Source organism: Clytia hemisphaerica, unplaced genomic scaffold (genome assembly GCF_902728285.1).
Source record: "Clytia hemisphaerica strain Z4C2 unplaced genomic scaffold, Clytia hemisphaerica genome assembly, whole genome shotgun sequence".
In the NCBI taxonomy this organism is placed as follows: domain Eukaryota; kingdom Metazoa; phylum Cnidaria; class Hydrozoa; order Leptothecata; family Clytiidae; genus Clytia; species Clytia hemisphaerica.
In genome coordinates, this window is record NW_027103836.1 from 2,449,905 (window position 1) to 2,471,279 (window position 21,375).

A 21,375-nucleotide genomic window follows, 5' to 3' on the forward strand; every position below is an offset into this window, starting at 1 on the left:
AAAAATTGTTTTTCTTTCCTTCTTTCTAAACCAATTGCTCCACACCCGTCTCAATTCAATGCGGAAAAGCTTGTTCTCAACTTCAGTTGAGCTAGAATCTGACAATGTATGTATGTATGTATGTATGTATGTGTGTGTGTATGTATGTCTGCCGGAAAACTTTGGGGCAGGCTGGAGACTTCAAAAATGATCGGATTTGGTTGAAATTTGGCACACTCGTTCCTTGGGTGAATGTCTGGGGGTGTTTTTTTCATTTTTTGAAAATTTTCATTTTTAAGGGCGTGGTCGCGAGTTTTCGCCAAAACGAGGCTAAAACTTTGGGGCAGGCTGGAGACTTTAAAAATCATCGATTTTGGTTGAAATTTGGCACACTTGTTCCTTGGGTGAATATATGGGGGTGTTTTTTTCATTTTTTGAAAATTTTCATTTTTAAGGGCGTGGTCACGAGTTTTCGCGCCAAAACGGGCTAAAACTTTGGGGCAGGCTGGAGACTTTAAAAATGATCGGATTTGGTTGAAATTTGGCACACTTGTTCCTTGGGTAAATATCTGGGGGTGTTTTTTTCATTTTTTGAAAATTTTCATTTTTAAGGGCGTGGTCGCGAGTTTTCGCCAAAACGAGGCTAAAACTTTGGGGCAGGCTGGAGACTTTAAAAATCATCGGATTTGGTTGAAATTTGGCACACTTGTTCCTTGGGTGAATATATGGGGGTGTTTTTTTCATTTTTTGAAAATTTTCATTTTTAAAGGCGTGGTCACGAAGTTTTCGCCAAAACGAGCTAAATTTTGGGCCATGATGGAGACATCAAAAATGGTTGGATTTTGTGAAATTGGTACACTTGTTCCTTGGGTGAATATCTGGGGTGTTTTTTTCATTTTTTGAAAATTTTCATTTTTAAGGCGTGGTCGCGAGTTTTCGCCAAAACGAGGCTAAAACTTTGGGGCAGGCTGGAGACTTTAAAAATGATCGGATTTGGTTGAAATTTGGCACACTTGTTCCTTGGGTGAATATCTGGGCGTGGTCACGAGTTTTCGCCAAAACGAGGCTAAAATTTTGGGGCATGATGGAGACATCAAAAATGGTTGGATTTGGTTGAAATTTGGTACACTTGTTCCTTGGGTGAATATCTGGGGGTGATTTTTTCAATTTTCGAAAATTTTCCTTTTTAAGGGCGTGGTTAAATCAGGATTGTTGTGATATGATGTCTGAATTCAAAGAAAGGGATTTATGTAAAAATTTGTAGGTTTAAAAGATGAAATAATGTAGAAACTTGATATTACCATTTCCTGCTCCACAATTTACTTTAAACCAGTTTCGGTGACTTTCCTTAGCAATTTTTTTTCTTTTCTTAACGTCTAGTCTTAACATTAGTTTTTCAAATTTTATGATGATAATTTGAAATTTAACGGGAACTATTAATGACTAGTTTTTGCATTCAAAACAATTCTAGAACCCTCTATTTTTTATCAGACTTAGCCTATTAAGTTTACAACAATTGGGCCTACGAATGATTGAAAAACACTGAAGTTGAGCCCAGTGCGGTTAGCACGTTCGACAGTTATTTTAAACTTGATGAGAAAGCAATCGATATCAACTTAGTACTTAGTTTAAAATAAGACCTTTAAACTGGGTTTTTAGAAATTGTAGGTCCAGATCAGCGTTGCCGCCGATATTATGGAATTATAGAAATTGTAAATACCTATGAGTTTGTAAATAGAACCTGACCTGTTTCATGTTCAAAATAAATAAGTTATAATGATAATTTTTCAACTTTGTCATTAATATTTTGAAATCGTATCTTTTCTCGGACGATAGCGGACACCTTTTCGTATTATGATGGACATGATTTTATCCTTTTGTATTTACCACATTTTTCATTTTCAAAAATTTTCAAAGGCATTTCGTTTGTTTGTTTATGTTCTAAATCTTTAAACATACCAAACAATCTATTTTTGAACAAACGTTCGATAATCAAAGTACATAATGCCAATAAACAATGTATTCCCAAAAAAGTTAGATGGCAATTTTTGCTGCATGTGTCTTTTATTTTAATAACATTGTAAACTAATTCTTAGGAATACAACATTACTAGATATATATTTGTGCTACCATTTATAAAGTAATGACAGCAGAAAATATTTGTCTCCTTATTATTAAAACAACGTATCGAACGCTGTGAAAAAAATGTTTGCCATCATTTTTCTTGGATTGAATTTTCTTGTCACCAGCAATCTCGCGCATGCTCAAAATGAACAATTTTCAATCATTTTCGGAGGCGATGTCTCTTTCAGTGGAATCCAAAGGAGAATGGTTGAAAATGGGAAATGTTCTTATAATAATTCTTTTGATCAAATCCGATCATATTTGAAGCAGTCAGATGAAGTGTTTGTCAATCTGGAGACGCCAGTTGGCACTAAGGAACAAGTAGAATCGTTACCGAGATTTGAAGGAAAGAATATTCATTTAGTTGCAGAAGAAGAATGTTTAAGTGCTTTACAGTAAGTATTATTGTTTGTCAATAAAAGAATTGTGATGATATACACATCTTTTTTATAATGCAATTCCAATTTTCGGGTCAGAGTTGGGGTTGCTTAGCATTCTGACCACCCATGATATTATACCATATTGATGCTTATTGTGTCAAGGGCTATCGTTTGCCATGCTTAGATTATCTAAAAAGCGTTTCCTTTACAAAATAGTGAAAGAAAATTGGCTAATTTCAGGGCTCAAGCCTTAGCAACCGGGTTGCTTATAAAAAAATGTGTATACTTTTTTTATAATAGTCAGGGGCTGAATCAGGTCAACCTATACATTGAGTATGAACAACATTTTATTGCTGGAATTGGTAGTTTGGACCCTTAGGGTAATTTTAAGCCAGAGTCCCATTTTTCAATATGGCGGTTCTTTCAAAATGGCGGATTTTTACAAAAATCCAAAAATGAAAAAATATGACGTTAAAAAACACCAAAAAGTCAGAACAACTTTTTGACACTGGAATGGCTGGAGTTTCAAGGTTGGAGTAGTGGAAATAAAGGTGCAAATCCTGAAATACACCAATTTTGCTATAACCATGAGACCCGGGGGGGGGGGGGCACTGACCTTGATGGACGACGGGGACGTGCGGCTGGAGTTCGATCCTGTCGTCAGAACGAAAATTTTTCCAATTTCCACCCTAACAAGTGGCAAAAATGACTAAAAATAGATGAAAACTGAAAAGTTTTCTAATTTTTACCCTGAAAATTGTCCAAATAACCAAAAGTGGACCCTGTCAGATACACATCTTGAAAATTAGTAGATTTGGGACCCCTCCCGGGTCATGAGAACATGATGAGAACAATTTGAAGATTAAGTTTATGTTGGTTACTTTCTAATATTGTTGGTCGGGTTGTAAACGATTGAAATATGATGTGTTTTGTTTCAGGTACGCAGGTATTACATCAGTCAGTTTGGCTAATAATCATATATTCGATCGAAATCAAGAGGGCATTCATTCAACAGTCAAATTGTTAGAAAAATATCAAATCAAATATGCTGGTGTAACCCCTGTGAAGGTACTAATGATAATTACTTTGATGGGATTTATTTTTGGTAATATGTCCCTCTAAACTTATTTTCGCAGATCATACCAAAATCCGCGAAACCTGTGAAAATTTACCCCATCAAAATACTCACCCATTCATATGACAAACTGCAATAATTGCATATTTGCATATTTGGATATTTTTTAAAGTTTGCCAAAATTAAAGAATGGTCTCCCCTTTAAATTATTAATAAAATACTTACGAGTAGTGGTAGAATAGAAGAATCACGCTGAAAATAGTATTCTGCGGAGAATTTTGTGGCCCTTTGCCTTTTTCTGTGTCCTAAAATATCCGTACATATAGACTATTCGACACAAGTGTCGATATACTTTATAGAAATAATGTCATAGTCGTACACTGATAAGGGCCCAAGCGGTTTGTGTGAATGTGTGAATGGGCTTTTTCGGCTGCGTGAACGTGAAAATCTACTTTTCGATTGCGTGAATTTCGAAAAAATGTGTAATTGCTTGAAATTTGATTCCCTGGGTGTGTCTGATAAGAACCTTTTTGGACTTGACTTTTCATTCTCAGGAAGAGTTGATGACCTGATTCAGGGGAGGGAGACAATTTTGGTAGCCGTTTATAATCACACATTTCTGTTCTTCACTAGCAACCGTTGATGTTCAAACGCAATGGAATCAAGATTGCAATAACAGCATATCTTCTGCCATCAGTAATCGGAAATATTGAACCATTCAAAGAAGGTTTAACTCTCCAAGAATATAAACCTAAACAGACAGTTAAAGATCTTCAAGAACTACGCAAGACGGTAAAATTGTATACTCGCTTGGGGACACGAGATGTTTTTTTCGCGTTGGTGCAATGCAGCATGCTCTATCCCACCAAAACAAGAAAAAAATGCGTGTCCCATTGTTTCATAGGACAAAAAGTGAGAAAAATACCCAACCGACACGCTGATTTTGTCCCTGGGACAAAAGTGAGATTTCACTTTTATTGGTAGAAAGAAAAATGGGGTGGAGACACGAGAAAGCGTTTCAGATTGGTGGGATGGAGCATGTTGCATTGCACCAACGCGAAAAAAACTTCTCGTGTCCCCTCGTGCCTTTACAAAGGAGATTGATTTTTACGAGAACTAGATCGTTGGTGAAATCCGAATAATATCGTGAATTCTAAATAGACTAATTAGAGTGCGGGAATTACTTCCAATAAAAATTAGACGGTATTATAAACTATAATTAGGCTTAAGGGATATATATTGCAGTTGAGCCAGTGTGGTATGTGTCAAGTTATACACCTATTAACCCTCAGAGGTGCGGCTTTTTAGGGAACCGCTAATGAATTTACAAGGAAGATTTGTTCTCGGCGCACGGCATTTTTATGCAACAACTAAATCAAACTAAGAAAATTCCTGCTAAAACTCTAAGAGACATTTTCCCGACCATGATTCTGATTAGAAGGTTGTTGCGTGTGTTTAACAAAATGTAAGAATATATATACCAACACAATAATCATTTTTGCAACAGTCATTATGATTAAAAAGAATTAACTTTCTTTACAATTTTCATGACGGTAAAGTTACTGAGGATTGTTTTTTGTAAAAGTTATTCATAAAAGATATGTCTTATGACAATTAATATGACACAGAGAGAAAATTTGATAAACATTGCAAATTTAGTGAAAACACACACAAGAACTTTCTTTCTGTAGAAGTGGTAAGACTCTATACTTTTTTTCCGCAAGAGTTATGGTTTTAAAGGACCCAAACCTGCCAACTGATCGAAGTAATCGAAATGGTCCACGGTGTTCACAAGTTTGGTCCAACAGACAATACAAGACACTGTCCATGCTGCAACGGTGATTACTACCTATTCAAGTGTGAGGGCTTCAAAGCAAAACCAGATGACGAAAAAGTCAACTTTGTCAAGTCAAAGCGTCTATGTTTCGACTGTCTTGGTCAAGGACACGGTGTCAGTACCTGCAGCTCAAAAAAGACATGTTTTGCAAAGGGGTGTAAGAAGCATCACCATACTACAATCCACCAGGCAATAGTAAATTTAGAGTCCAAGGCCAAACCCGAACTTTCTAAAGACAAAGATAGAAAGGACGGGCCAAAGTTACCAAGCATCAACATGACCAGAAACGATTACAACGTCTTCCTGAAAGTCGTCCCAGTAACAGTCACAAACTAAGCTGGTCATTCAGTCAATACTTACGCCCTCCTCGAGAGTGGGAGCCAGTGTACACTCATAACAAAGAGCCTTTGTCAATCACTCAAGTTGCCAGGGAATGTAAAGAAAGTTTCCTTTGGTACCATCAAAGACGAGGAGGAAAAGCAGGCCAAGATTGTCAACTTAAAGTTATCCTCCACAGATGGAAGCTTCGTCTCTCAAGTAAAGAATGTCTACTCTCTACATGAAGACAATTCAAGGTTCCAGGACAGACAGTTCCAGTAACAGATGACCCTAAATGGGATTACATTTGAGACATCGATCTTCCTCAAGTAGAATCGAGACAAGTTTAAGTCCTCATTGGTGCCAACGTGCCAGCAGCTCTACTGACCAAAGAAGTTCGAAAGGGAGCATCTGGTCTACCATATGCAACCAAGACACCTTTAGGATGGACCCTGTTCGGATTATACGAAGGAGGTGCATCAGGATCATTATGGATCAAACACATCAGACCAAGGGTCCACAAAGAGGAGAACAGACTGAACGACCTCGTCAAACAATTCTTGAACACTGAATCCTTCGGAACAGAATTCGACATACAGGAACCAATGTCAGTGACGGATAAGAAGTTTCTAAAAGTGCTAGACGATGAAACTACCTTCGAAGACGGCCATTACGTCGTACCCATGTTATGGGAGTCTGATGAGAAACTTCCTGACAGCTCACCAATGTCATCCAGGAGACTATCTTACCTCACCAAACGCTTCCAAAGGGACCAAGATTACTTTACCAAATACAAAGAAAATGTAGATAGTTACCTTAACCACAACTTTGCCAGGAAATTGACAAAGGAAGAATTCAAAGAAAAATCAACCAAATCATGGTACCTTCCCCATCACGGAGTGATAAACGAGAATAAGCCAGGGAAGGTGAGAATGGTCTTCGATGCTGCTTCAAAGACCAAGAATCAAAGCTTGAACTACAGTCTTAGTACCGGTCCAGACTTGCTGAACAGTCTACTTATTTTTACGGTTCAGGAAACACAAAATAGCCATCGTCGCCGACATAGAGAAGATGTTCTATCAGGTTCGACTGAAACCTGAGGATACCGACTCATTGAGGTTCCTCTGGCACGATGATCCACATTCAAAGGAAGAGCCAGATCAATACAAGATGCTCGTCCATATCCTTGGAGCCACATGTTCACCTTGCTGTGCTTCATACGCCCTTAGAAGAGCAATAACTGATCAGAAAAGGTAACTTTCCCTCAGATGTCATCAACACGCTCCTGAGGAACTCCTACGTTGACGATCTCCTCTCATCAGTAACCAACGAAGACGAGGGGAAAGAGCTGATAAAATCATCTGACATACTGATGGGAAATCGAGGATTCAATTTGACGAAATACAACAGCAATTCAAAGGAAGTCCTTCAAGCTGCTCCAGAACACAAACGTGCTTCGAATACCTCAATTGAATTTGAAAACACAGTCACTCGAGCTCTAGGTATCAAGTGGGATTTAAAGGAAGATTGTTTTCTCTACAACGTCAACGTCGATCCGAAACCTACTACCCTCACAAAGAGACTGATCTTTACAAAAAGCATCAACAGTATCTGACCCTCTGGGCTTCCTAGCACCATTCACACTCAAAGCAAAACTGATCCTTCAAGATTTATAGCGTATGAAAGTCGAATGGGATGAACCACTAGATGCCAAGACAAACGAAGTTTGGACACAATGGCTAAAGGAGTTGCCACAACTATCAAAATCAGTCCGCATCTCCAGAAGTCTTGGTCTCATCCCTGAATCATCTCAACTTGTTCAGCTACATGTTTTCTGCGATGCTTCAGAAAGAGCCTTCGCTGCAACTGCCTACATACGAGTCGAAGAATGCGGCGCTACTCGTGTTCACATCATTATGGCAAAGACCAGAGTTGCACCAATAAACAGACGTCAACTGCAAGGTTCTCTAAAGAAACTTGATGTGTTCCTAGATGATCAAGGAGTTATGCGTGTCGGTGGTAGACTAAGGTATGGAGACTTCCCCTATGCATCCAAACATCAAATCGTCCTACCAGCCAAACACCCTGCTGTCATCTTACTGGGCAGAAAGTTGCACAACCAATTCCGCCATGTTGGAAAAGGTCCAATACTTGTCAAGATACTGCGAAGCATATTCACCTGCCTCACAACACGAGCAATTCACTTAGAAGTTGCACCATCCTTAGAATCAGACGACTTCATCAACGTATTGGAACGCTGCATTTGTAGGAGAGGAAGCCCAAAGCTAATTCGTTCCGACTGTGGGACAAACTTTAAAGGAGCAAGCAATGAACTCAAGAAGGAACTAGAACGTATGGACTCTGCCAAGATCGACCGAAGCTTGAGACGTCAAAGCATTCAATGGGATTTCAACCCTCCAGAATCCCTACACATGGGTGGGGTATGGGAACGGATGGTTCGAAGTGTAAAGACGTCACTCAATGCGATCATCACGGCCGAATACGTCGTGTTAAACGATTTCACTCTCTTGACAGTCCTCACTGAAGTAGAAGCCTTTGTCAACAGCAGACCACTAACGTCAGTCAGTGATGACACGTCTGACCTGGACGCGCTAACTCCAAACCACCAGAAACAAGTCCAGTCAATCACTCAACAATTCTGGGATAGATGGAGAAGGGAATACCTTCCATCTCTAACCGCTCGAAACAAGTGGACTCGAGCTTCAAAAACCGTCCAGGTTGGTGACCTGGTCCTGGTACATGACACTAATTAAAGTATCGAGTTTGAACATGCGATTGAGTAGAAAAGTTTGTGTGTGTTATCGCTAAAATATAAGAACGTTCTCCATCACACAGGCTTATTACAAAAGGTAGTTACAACGTATAAATTAATCGTAATGACAAAGAAAAAAGAGGGAGAGCTTAAAATACAATTTTGTGAACACGCACATAAAACTTTCTACTCATAGTTGTGTTTCGACTCGATACTTTAATTAGGGACACCCTGTACATTAATGTTTATAGGCAGACGCTGTTATCATTTACCTCCATTGGGACGTGGAATACGCTGCAATTCCTGAGAAAATAGCTACCTTTCATGACGTCCTCGAAAACGTACACAAATATGTTGACGTCATCATTGGCTCACATGCCCACGTGACTCAGCCTCATTTCTATTACAAAGATGTTTTGGTTGCACCTCAAATGGGAAATTTTTTATTCCCTATGCACTTGACAAGCTTTTTTGTAAGTCAAAATCTTTATCGGTGTTTCAGGTGGGTGTTTTTCTACTGTCGGCTTAAGCTGACAGAATTAACAGAACGTGTAATAAAACGCTGAATAGCCCAAAACTATTCATATAAGTTGATAAGTGGATGAAAAGAGATGGTTACACATTTATGTTTTCGTTTGTAAAAAATAATTTCATCTCCCACAGCAAATCTTTTGTATTTCCTGATCCGCCTATCCTCGCTCTTTTGTTCTCTCATACATGCCCTCGACCATGTATTAGATATAACGATTTTTCTCCTGTGTTGCTTTGGGAAATACAATATTTTTCTAAAAAGAAAAAAGTTAACGTGCAATCATCTCTTTTCATCCAAAAATTATAGTTTGGGCTATTCATCCTTTTATGAAAAAGTTACATTAATCAAGTTAGCTTAAGCGTCAGTGAAAACACCCGGTGTAAATATGGTATTACTAGGTACTTACACAACCTTGATTTCATTTTTACCGGGCATTGAGAGAGTCCCTAGAGGCCCTAGAGGGTAGTGAGACGATTCTCGGCAGGTCATTGAGCCTACTTGCATTTTCTAAGGAATAATTCAAATTCACCATTTCATCATTTTTAGGTGTTTGACAGAAACGACATGAAAAATGATCCTGATTTGAAAGCTTATGAAGATTGGTGGTATCTGTACACGAAACTATTCGAAAATCCTTCTGCACATGCGCTACTCTACAAACTAGTTTTTGATGAGTTAGTTTTATAACCTTTCCGTCATGATACTAAGCCAAATATCAAGCCTGATGCCCAATTTAAACCAATGAAGGATGTAGTCGAAGGAGAGGGTTTTCTCTCCTGCGAAGGATGCCCATTTCCAAGTGGTCAGCGTGGCTTTCTCCCCTCGCTGTCAAAATCTAAGTTAAAAAAACCTGATATTTATCTTTCTTTAGAAGTATTCATATTTTTTAATATTTGAAAGATGTTTCTATGGGAGAATTTTCGTCAAATTTCTTTTTTACAATAAAATTTTTGTTTCCTACCAGAATAAGCTTTCGAGCCATTTCATTCTTTTGCTTCCAGGAATGGACTTGTTCCAGAATCCAGTCAATACATGGAGACAATCATTGACGTGTCCGAAAGACATTGTTTATATGTCCGTCCGAAAATATTGAAAGGAGACCCATGGAAAACAATATGCTCGGATGCTGATGATAATTGTATGGGAACTAGCCAGTGTAATCCGTTCGAATGTATTTTGCAGAATGGGAAAAGGATTAAATATAGTGAGAAACTACTGAAAGCGCTACGAGGCAATAAACCTGTCAAACATTGATCAATAGAGTGTATGTTTCGAAGACCACACCGTCTGACAATTTGCAAACTAGAATCGATATATTCATGCATGCATAAAATGGCATTTTTATGAAAGGAGTGAGCCTTGCTTTGGGGTAATTGACAATTTCTAATTGAAAATGCTCTAAAAATGGCATTCTTAGCTTGTGTAGCAAAATTCCATGATAGTGATATTCTTATTTTTATAATGGACATTCTTATAAAGTGTATTCTTATAAAAAAAGAGCGTGTATCAATATGTTTCACAAAATTTGCTTCAGCAAATGACTAAACGTTGTTTTAACATTCATTTAACGTTATACCGACACCTTGAACATGATATTAACATTATTTTGACGGCTAATTCAAAGCCAATCCACACTTCATTTAATGGTATAGAAATGAATTTATTTAAGGTTTCGGATAAAATGTCGATTTTGCTTTTAATTTGCGTTCCGAAAATTAAACATGAGAAGCGTGCAATTCAAAAGGGTTATCCAAGTGATGCTATTCACACGTCGGCAAGCTCTCAACTAGTAACTTCTAGCAACTTCGCCACAGTTCCATTAGTAATCTAAAAGCTACTTCCCTTAGCAATTTATGTAAATTTCTGTAGAGAATAGGATACTTATAAATGACGTGCGAGGGAGCACAGACGAGTGCGAGGGAGCACAGACGAGTGCGAGGGAGCACAAGACGAAATTATTTAAATTATTGTATACAGTTTTATAAAATAAAGGTTAGCGAATAGTTAGAAGAGGATGAGGGTATCCAAATATGAAGCATAACTAGAATTTTTTAATTCCTTATGGTTTCTTCCAAACAGCTCAGTTTTCAGAGACAGTCTGGGCACCCAATTTTGACCACCGGGGTTTGGAAGTTTTTGTCCGGGGGATTTCAGTTGATGATAACCTCGAAAATTAAAGTGAAAATTAAAGGAATAATGTGATAATGATATGTGATATGAGTAATGTATAATGATGTGTAAAAAATAAGAACATATGTATTTTTAAGCATTCTTAGATAAAGCGGATTTTATATAAAGATGAGTAGGTAATATATTTAACACTTTTAGTATTTCGTACGGAAAATAAGTGTATTTTTGAGAGGCTTGAGCCCGACTATTACTATCAGAATAAGTGTGAAACCTGCCTCGCAAAATTGATGTGTCTTTTTCTTTCTATCCTTTTCGAGTGTCTCATTTTGGAGAAATAGTAAATAAATAAAGTTATTTTCGGTTCGAAGATAAGAAAATAAACGTAAACAAGTTATTCGACAGAAAATGAGATTTTGAAACAATTTACCAAATGAAAGCTAACGACAAACACATTTCAATTTAAATGGATACATTTAAGTTTATTTTAACTGTTGTCAAAAGAAGTCAGTACATTGTTCTTCGTAAACATTTAAAACGAACTCTAGTTTTTTAAATTTTATTTTCAACTGATGATCGTCTCCACGGCGTGAAACTATTAGTATTGAAATAAAACACCATTAACTTCATTCGGCGTATGCATTCGGCATAGTATAAGGGAGTATAAGTTTATATTATAAACTTTAAATTCGTTGAATCTTATCTTCCAAGTAAATAACGATTTAAGTCTAATGCAGCTTTTTCATTTTGGTTTATAACTCGACCGTTAAAGAAAATGTTGTTTTTTATTTTTCTTCGCTTATCAATAATTTGTTCTTGCACCGCACGCAACGTTAAGACAAGCGCTCAAAACGAGGCGGAGCAATTTTCAATCATTTTTGGAGGTGATGTCTCTTTCAGTGGAATCCAAAGAAGAATGGTTGAAAATGGGAAATGTTCTTATAATAACTCTTTCGCTCAAATTCGATCATATTTGAAGCAATCAGATGAGGTGTTTGTCAATCTGGAGACGCCAATTGGTACCAAGGAACAAGTAGAATCGTTACCGAGATTCAAAGGAAAAAATATTCATTTAGTTGCAGAAGAAGACTCCTTAAGTGCTTTAAAGTAAGTCTTATTTTTTCCCGAGTTTGGAAAAGTTATTGCAGTATGCTTCCCTTTATATCAACAGACTTGCCATGAAAAAAAAAACAAAGAGCCAACTACACCCACATTTCACAAACCCATTGGAATCCCTTCCCATTGGAAAATTCGGTGAAAATATCGTCTCCAATGGAAAATTATACCATAATTTTTGTCCTCGGTGAGAATAATCAGATAAGCAAATCCTCACTACAAAATATTGTGTTTTTTCCAACCCTGCTGATTTTCTCGCTCGAAAACAATGAAATTCATATCCCAAGCCATAAAATATGGGAATAATAAGCTCTAGTTCGTTATTTTTAACCCACTGACTGAAAAAATCCTACCGGTTCTGTGAGAAATCCACTCCTGCCGACACTGGTTTACCTGGTTGGACAATGCAGTCTCATAGCACCTTTTCTTCATAAGAATTTTTTTCTATCAGGTACGCAGGTATTACATCAGTCAGTTTGGCTAACAATCATATATTCGATCGAAATCAAGAAGGCATTCAATCAACAGTCAAATTGTTAGAAAAATATCAAATCAAATATACTGGTGTTACTCCTTTAAAGGTATTAAAGTTAACTTTCTCCGAATGGAATTCGCCCGGGAAATCTAACTTGCTCGAAGATTTTGCACGTTTCTCCCTGTCTGCAACTTTGAATGAGACCAGGGAGAGGGTTTGGTACCTAGGCAAAACGGATGTCAGGTATGTGCGAGCCAAGGTTCTCATTTATACAGCCTCGAAAGTCTCTCTGATGGTTACAAATAACAATTTCACGAAAATCGAAAGTCCCCCCTCTCTAAGAGTTACGATTTTCAAAGATTTGGACCAAAATTTTGTGAAAATCGACAAAAAATCTTGGGATAAAATCTCTCTAAGGGTCCCCCTGACTTACAAAATCTGCTTTAATTTCTATCTAGAAACCGTTGATGTTCAAACGCAATGGAATCAAGATTGCAATAACAGCTTATTTGCTGCCACCAGTTATCGGAAACATGAAACTATTCAAAAAAGGTTTAACTCTCCAAGAATATAAACCTAAACAGACAGTTGAAGATCTTCAAGAACTACGCAAGACGGTAAACGATCTATTAAACACCCCTTCTCACAGACCCACCATTCCCACTGGAAAAATTGGCCAAAACATCGTCCCCGGTGGGAAATTATCCTCCAATTTTTGTCCCCACTGATAATAATCAAATAAACCAATCCTCGCTGCAAATATTATACTATTTTTCCCATCATCACTGAATTTCTGACTTGAAAACAAAATAATTTAAATCCCCAGCCATAAAATATATAGGAATAATAATCCCCATCAAGTTTCAGTCCGTTATTTTCATCCCCACTGGATGGAAAAATCCTACCGCGTCTGTGAGAAGGGATGTTATTAACTACGGTAAGCCTAATGAATTGATAACTGTCGGATCTGCCCATAACTTTAAACAAAATTTCAACTGGTGACGTATGAAAGCCTAATTGACTTCAAATTAATATACCCGTTTTTTATTAGAACCTATCACTAACCTTTATATATCCCTGGACCAAGTTACTCAATCCCGGCCAACCAAAAGTCTTTGATCGGAGTTTTTTTTGAAATTGGTACGCTAATGGCGGCACTACACAATAGCGATGGAAATGCATCGAGAGCGCTAGATGTACTAGATTAGACGTTCTTCTCGGGTACCAATTCCAAAAAAAACTCCAATCAAAGATTGTGGATATAGCTTGGTCTAGGGATATATAAAGGTCAGTGGAACCTCTACATTACCCTTTGACAATGCTATGACTTCTTCTTTTATAATCTAATGGCGAAATTAACGGCATGGTTTGAGCTATAACTTTGAATTTCCCACATCCTAATGTCGTAATGACGATTTATAACTTCAATATTTTAATGGGATAAATTCTCGCGGGGATTAAATTTCGCGGATTTTGCGGATATTCGGGTGACATTCGTGAAATTAAGTCCCAATGGAAATTCGGAAAGGCGTTATCCGCGAAATATTTCCAAACAAAACTCAAAAAATGTCAAATACACTACTTTAAAATGTTTATTTGCATCAAAGAAGCCCTAATAATGCGTATTTCAATAACCAAAATGTATATTTAGTTGTAAAGGCACAAAATCATGAAAATATTGTCTTCCAATAGTGTCATCCGAGAAATTAAGTCCCCAAGAAATCTCAATATTTCGCAGATGAGCTTAACCACGAAATTTAATCCCCGCAAAAATTAATCCCCGCGAAAATTTATCCCATTAAGGGCTCTGACCATAGTGAATTTTTCATAATTGCCGTGTTTAAAATGTGTCTTCTGACTGATGTAACCAGAAAAACTATGGCATGTTATACATTTTCTGTTAGACAAACTATTCCTGAATCTGAAAATTCAAAAATTGCATTGAAAACATTTGATGAAGAAGAAAATGAAGACTTTTGCGAGGAAGAGTATTTCAACTTTGAAGAGCTTAGTTTCGGCGAAGAAAAAACATTTTGAAAAAACTTTCGCAGTAGATGGTGTATCTTTTACCGAACAGTAAAAGTTTTTGCGGAAAATTTTTGTAAATGCTTTTTTGTCTCGAAATCTTCAAAATAGTGGTTTTTCATCAATTTTTCATCTGGATTTTGCTTAAAAAAACAATCATAACTTTTGACACCTCTTTTTAGAAAAATTTTCCGCAAAATTTAAAATAGTTCAATTCTTTGCGGAAAGTTTGAAAAAAGTTCGAAACAAAAAGGTTAATTACCCATTAAAACTTAGCACTTTTTATAAAAGAAGGTGATGCAACATATTATTAACGTCTTTTTAAAGTTCATAACGTCATTTTTGCAATTAAGTTCTTAATTACTCTTAAGGGGTTTGATTAAAAAGAAGTTTATAAAGGCAATTCTTTGTTAAAAGTGTTAAAGAATCTAAAACATAACGTTTATGTTCAGATACTAAAATCAATTTTCTGACTATGGTCAGAGCCCTTAAAGAGGTCAAAGTCAATGATTTATTCGTATTAGGCTGACGTTGTCATTATTTACTTCCATTGGGATGTTGAATACGCTACACTCCCAGAACGTATGACTGAATTCTATGACGTCATTGAAAACATACACGAATATGTTGACGTCATCATTGGCTCACATGCCCACGTGACTCAGCCTCATTTCTATTACAAAGATGTTTTGGTTGCACCTCAAATGGGAAATTTCTTATTCCCTATGCACTTGTCAAGCTTTTTTGTAAGTAGACAGCGTCAGTTTTTTCATTGTAAAAAAGGCCTTGGCAATTTTTGTGGAATCCTAAATTACTTTTAGCTTTAAAAAAAAAGGCAAAAAACTTCAGAATAACTTAGTCTTGGTACTTGGCAACATGTTGAAGATATGTCTGAGCTAAAAGACCATGACCTTTGATATCTTAATTGTCTTTTATAGGATTAGAATATATAGCATCCGGGGGGGGGGCACTCGATTCAAAAACGACCATACGTGCGGCACAAAATTTGGCCTTTGAAATCAGTGCAGAGAGAGTTTGAGGAAAATTTGAGCAAATTTGAGCAAAAAACGACCCTTACGGTACACCTTCTTGAAAAATATGGTTAGATTTTCGAAATTTTACACCCTTAGAGTGCAATTTTCTCATCTTTGCTGATTTCGACCCTTACAGTGCACCTTTGGGAAGCTTGGAAAACTTATCCTTAAGGACCGCACATATGACACCACCCCCCCCCCCCCGGGATAACTTTACTTATGATTTTACTTTCATATATATTTTCAGCTATTTGACAGAAACGACATGCAAAATGATCCTGATTTAAAAGCTTATGAAGATTGGTGGTATTTGTACACGAAACTATTCAAAAATCCTTCTGCACATGCTCTGCTCTACAAACTGGTTTTTGATAAGTAAGCTTTCTGTATTCTCCAAGTTGGCGTTTAAGCCCATGTTCGCACGTGACTGTTTCATTTCGCTCCACAACGAAATGAAGCCATTCTATTGGTTACATTCAAGTGTTACGTCACTTCTAATCAATAGAATGGCTTCATTTCGTTTCGGAGCGAAACGGAACCGTCACGTGCGAAAATGGTCTAAAACGACCAAATAACGGCGTCTTTGTAACTTCTACATAACGTGTCGAATAAAAGGTTGAGGGACGTTGTGTGTATATGTAGTTCTTGTTGTCGTTTTACGTTGCTTAGGTACACTGTAAAAAATAATTTTCTAAAAAGTAGATAAAAATTCTTAATACTAGATAAATTATCCCGCTTTCAAGATAAATTTTCTATTCCGATGGGTAAGAAATTTTATCTTGATTTGAGATGGCATAGATTTTTTATCTAGAAGAATTTTCTTGTTTTAAGATTAAAACCAAGTGCACATTTCAACCTAAATTATCTTGTTTTAAGATGATATTTTTCTCAAAACAGGATAATATCATTAGATATTTTTTCTTGTCATATCTTGTTTTTAGATATTTTCACAATAGAGATCTTTCTTAATTTAAGTTGTTGTATATGGGAATTACCCAGTTGACACATTGTAAAGACAGAAATGGGTACCGACAGAAATGCGTGGTTTTCATTAAAATTGAGTCTGTATAATTTGAACCAAAAGGCTGGTGTTTCATCTTTTCTCCGTGATTAAAATGCCGCAAAAATCTCAAGCTCGACAGACCAACAATGCATCCATGGACGAATTTGAGATCTTTGGATCCTATCATCAACAAAAATAAAGTAGGCCTGTTGAAAGCCTTTCATATATACATCTTTAAGAGTAATAACAATTAACGAAAGTATTAACATGTATACACCTTTATTTATCTGTACGCAAAAATTCCATTCAAAAACAATTCCAAGTTAAAATCCTTAGTGTATGCGAGACTTTGCTCGATGAAGGGATGGTTAAATTTAAGGTACAATAGAACTACAAAAAAGAAACCCAATGATATGGTCATTCGATTGCACTGAAAAAAAGTTTGAAAAGTACGAAAACGAACTGTATAAATTATTAGCAAAAATAAGCTCTACAAAAGTTCTAAAAAACTCGATAGTAGTTATAAAAATAAACCACAAAATGAAATACACCCCTGTCTCACAACCCCGGTGGAACTTTTTTCCTCATTGGGGATAAGAATTTCAGTGCGAATAGTTTATTTCGAATAGGGAAGGAATCAAAGTTAATTTCCCAGTAGTGGGACTGAAATTTCAGGTTTTTTTCCTACCGGGACGAAATTTTTGTCAAATTTTTCAGTTGGGCGGGGGTCCCAGCGGCTCTGTGAGATAGAGGTGTCGAAATCGCTGGGTAGAAATTCTGAAGTCTTTTACTGCATTATTAAAGCTTTCGTAATGAGAATCTTTACAACAAGTGTCTTTGAAGACGATCCGGTGCTAGATTGTCATGCATGCAGGTAATCAGCTCTGTCTGTTGGATAGTATTCGTGGAGCAAGTAAAACAAAACCATTAAACATAAGAAACCGAGTGGAAGCGGCTCCACCGTCAAAATCTTGCTACCGCACACGATAAACGATTTTCATGTCCTAACTTCTACCATTAGTCTTGGCATCTCAGGCAAACAGTTCTTTCTTTCTTGCGTTCGGTTGATCAGTCTCCTGTAGAAAAGGAAATTAGAATATATTAGACTTCACAAGCCAACATAGCTCAAAGATGAGTAAGTGCTTCTTTCCACCTACGCTTGCTAAATGACTCTGAAGAGATTTTGTACTTGGAGTGACGAAGACGCAAATATTGAAGGTGCTGGGTAAACAATTCAGAAGTTTTCTTACCTTTTGAAAACGACTTGTAGAGATGTAGACAAGTAGATGACGTTTCCCTTCAGGGTTTGCACTTCATTTTTCCTGAAAAAAAATACAAAGAGCTTTGATTTCAATATAAATGGCTTGTACCAGAAAAAGTCCAAAATAGTATTCAAGGTTTTTACGCAGAAGCAAACGAGCTACTCCATAAAGGTAGCCCGGTAGTCTGCACAATTAAGGTAGCACATGACTACAAATTGTTTCTGCACTGACTTGCCAATGTTACTGTTATCTTTCTAAGGTTTTGTAGAAGCAAACGGGCCGCTCCATTAAGGTAGCCCGGTAGTCTGCACAATTTAGGTAGCACATGACTACAAATTGTTTCCACACTGACTTGCCAATGTTACTGTTATCTTTCTAAGGTTTTGTAGAAACAAACGGGCCGCTCCATTAAGGTAGCCCGGTAGTCTGCACAATTTAGGTAGCACATGACTACAAATTGTTTCCACACTGACTTGCCAATGTTACAGTAATTTTTCTAAGGTTTTGTAGAAGCAAACAGGCCGCTCCGTTAATGTAGCCCGGTAGTCTGCACAATTTAGGTAGCACATGACTACAAATTGTTTCCGCACTAACTTGCCAATGTTACAGTAATTTTTCTAAGGTTTTGTAGAAACAAACAGGCCGCTCCATTAAGGTAGCCCGGTAGTCTGCACAATTTAGGTAGCACATGACTACAAATTGTTTCTGCACTAGCTTGCCAATGTTACAGTAATCTTTTTAAGGTTTTGTAGAAACAAACAGGCCGCTCCATTAAGGTAGCCCGGTAGTCTGCACAATTTAGGTAGCACATGACTACAAATTGTTTCTGCACTGACTTGCCAATGTTACTGTTATCTTTCTAAGGTTTTGTAGAAACAAACGGGCCGCTCCGTTAAGGTAGCCCGGTAGTCTGCACAATTTAGGTAGCACATGACTACAAATTGTTTCTGCACTAGCTTGCCAATGTTACAGTAATCTTTTTAAGGTTTTGTAGAAACAAACAGGCCGCTCCATTAAGGTAGCCCGGTAGTCTGCACAATTTAGGTAGCACATGACTACAAATTGTTTCTGCACTGACTTGCCAATGTTACTGTTATCTTTCTAAGGTTTTGTAGAAACAAACGGGCCGCTCCGTTAAGGTAGTCCGGTAGTCTGCACAATTTAGGTAGTACATGACTACAAATTGTAATTGCTGCCACGCATTTATGCTTGCCTATACGAAGTGTCTCATTCAAGAATATTGATATCGTTACGAATCTTGCTAGAATATATCCCTTATACTCTTGTGATCATTAAGTGAAACAGGCTCAAACCATATTTGTAAGATTGTAGGTAGGTAGGTAGGTTCAGTAAAGTTAACATATAAAAAAAGATACTTATCTTATAATCGCGTCTTGTCTTTGCTCTTCTCCCCTCAAAAAGAATCTCTTCATCATACATACAAAACTTCTCACAAAAAAAACTTCAAAAAAATGTTAAAACCTTCGTAGTGAAATTTTTCATTCAATAAACTATTCTTTTGATTAAAAACAAAAGAAGTTTTCATGCTTTAGTAAATACGATGGCCCCGAGGTTTCTCCACTTCTAAAAAAAGTTCTGAAAGTTTCAAGAAGAGAAGTAAAAATTTAAAGAAGGGAAGTAAATATTTCGAGAAGGGAAGTAAAAATTTTAAAAAGGCAAGTAAAATGTCTTTAAGTATCGAAATTGTGATTAAATTTCTACATTGGCGAGCTGCCAAAATGGTTTTAACCCTTTTTAAATTGTTTAAAGCACAAGACAACGTCTAAAACACGTGATCCTACAACAAAGATTATATAAATATAAGTACTCTCCCAAAGTGTTTTTATAATTTATGAAAAGCTTTATAACTTTTGCTTAAGGGATAGCTTTAAACGTTTAATCACACTAATCAACATAATTGCCATTACAAACATCCTCTGGAGTCTGGTAAGGGGTCTCTTTGTAATAACAATAAACTTTCTACGTCTGGGGTTGTAATCAAAACCACGTGGTATTTTTGTCATTTTTTACTTCTCTTCTTCATTTTTCAAAGCTTGAAAGAGAAGTAAAAAAATCAAGAAGAAAAGTAAAATTTTCAGTGAAGTAATACAAAAAAATTACTTCTCTTCTTAAAATTTTTACTTCCCTTCTTCATTTTTTACTTCTCTTCTTGAATTGTCTTTTTCTAGAAGTGGAGAAACCTCGGGGCCATCGTAAGTAAATCCTTTTATTTCGCTTCGCGCACTTTCTCTATAGCTCTAGATATTTTATCTGACCGCCCTAGAATATAAGAAATTTTATCTAATTTTAAGATAACGTACACTTATTTCAAAACTCGAAAATTTTAATCTTAATTTAAGAAATGAGTTCTTAAAATCAGTTAAGTTTTCTTAAATTGAGATGACTATCTAGCTTAAGAAAATTATTTTTTACAGTGTAGCATTTAACATATTTTTATTTTTTTGTCGTTGGATAGTTCACTTTTTTGAGTGAGAATTTCTTTTCTTTCCCAGAAATTAACGTAGAAATGCTTAAAAACTGTTTTTTAGACGAGTAAAGTTTTGAATTGATTGGTCTTTCCAGGAATGGACTTGTTCCAGAATCCAGTCAATACATGGAGACAATCATTGACGTGTCCGAAAGACATTGTTTATATGTCCGTCCGAAAATACTGAAAGGAGACCCATGGAAAACCATTTGTAGTAACGATGATTATAATTGTATGGGAACGACGCGTTGTAACCATTTTGAGTGCACCTTGAAAGATGGCAAAGTCATTAAATATAAAAATAAATTATTGAATGCTTTACGTAGCAATGACTTGAATCGTTGCAGAGATAAAATAGAACTTTGAAACATTGATGGATGGATGGTAGTAATGTTTATTAATTCGTTATAAGTGTTAGCTTTATCTGGAACCTCCGAATTAGACCATTATTTTGAGAAAGTTCCGACCCACTTCAGGCCAGCCCGGGGTCCACTTAAAGCTTTTCAATGGACTGGATGGCGCGATTAAGTGGCCCTTCTGACTGAACTTTGCTTTCTGATGATTTTGACGGCGCTGAGTCCAGTGAAGTAGACTAGAGGATATCACCATCGTGAATTTTTTTACTTTTGTTTTCAAAATTATAAGAAAACAAAACAATAAAATGTATTCTATAACCCCATCAAAGTTTATTAAGCAATAATAAAGACATAAAAATACCTCCAGAATTTGAAAAAATAGTCAATAGCTCACTGTTCTGTTTGTTCTTCTCCAAAAAGGAGCTGGATCTAGTGGCATAGAATTGCTACCACCTCAAGCAAAGCCGAAAA

The 21,375-nt window shown here is 36.7% G+C and overlaps 2 protein-coding genes across 2 annotated transcripts; both read left to right on the top strand.

Moving 5' to 3' along the window:
- The first annotated feature begins 2,029 nt into the window (after nucleotides 1-2,029).
- On the top strand, nucleotides 2,030-11,428 carry LOC136807232 (capsule biosynthesis protein CapA-like). The gene is made up of 6 exons (XM_067063829.1): nucleotides 2,030-2,498; nucleotides 3,422-3,551; nucleotides 4,192-4,350; nucleotides 8,738-8,959; nucleotides 9,565-9,692; nucleotides 10,020-11,428. Exons 1-6 carry the CDS (start codon nucleotides 2,185-2,187, stop codon nucleotides 10,270-10,272), a joined length of 1,206 nt encoding a protein of 401 aa, XP_066919930.1. The 5' UTR covers nucleotides 2,030-2,184; the 3' UTR covers nucleotides 10,273-11,428.
- Nucleotides 11,429-11,854: 426 nt separating this feature from the next.
- Nucleotides 11,855-20,937, top strand: LOC136807231 (capsule biosynthesis protein CapA-like). Its single transcript, XM_067063828.1, has 6 exons — nucleotides 11,855-12,252; nucleotides 12,713-12,842; nucleotides 13,195-13,353; nucleotides 15,286-15,507; nucleotides 16,043-16,170; nucleotides 20,644-20,937. The coding sequence occupies exons 1-6, from the start codon at nucleotides 11,921-11,923 to the stop codon at nucleotides 20,912-20,914; spliced, it is 1,242 nt and encodes a 413-aa protein (XP_066919929.1). The 5' UTR covers nucleotides 11,855-11,920; the 3' UTR covers nucleotides 20,915-20,937.
- The last annotated feature ends 438 nt before the right edge of the window (nucleotides 20,938-21,375 follow it).

What these genes read in the sequence shown, in the direction of transcription:
- LOC136807232 (XM_067063829.1), top strand. Translation starts at nt 2,185, where the DNA reads ATGTTTGCCATCATTTTTCTTGGATTGAATTTTCTTGTCACCAGCAAT. An exon ending in GAATGTTTAAGTGCTTTACA is followed by an intron (nt 2,499 to 3,421) that starts GTAAGTATTATT and finishes GTTTTGTTTCAG; the next exon opens with GTACGCAGGTATTACATCAG. An exon ending in TTCAAGAACTACGCAAGACG is followed by an intron (nt 4,351 to 8,737) that starts GTAAAATTGTAT and finishes TAATGTTTATAG; the next exon opens with GCAGACGCTGTTATCATTTA.
- LOC136807231 (XM_067063828.1), top strand. Translation starts at nt 11,921, where the DNA reads ATGTTGTTTTTTATTTTTCTTCGCTTATCAATAATTTGTTCTTGCACC. An exon ending in GACTCCTTAAGTGCTTTAAA is followed by an intron (nt 12,253 to 12,712) that starts GTAAGTCTTATT and finishes TTTTTCTATCAG; the next exon opens with GTACGCAGGTATTACATCAG. An exon ending in CTGGTGTTACTCCTTTAAAG is followed by an intron (nt 12,843 to 13,194) that starts GTATTAAAGTTA and finishes ATTTCTATCTAG; the next exon opens with AAACCGTTGATGTTCAAACG.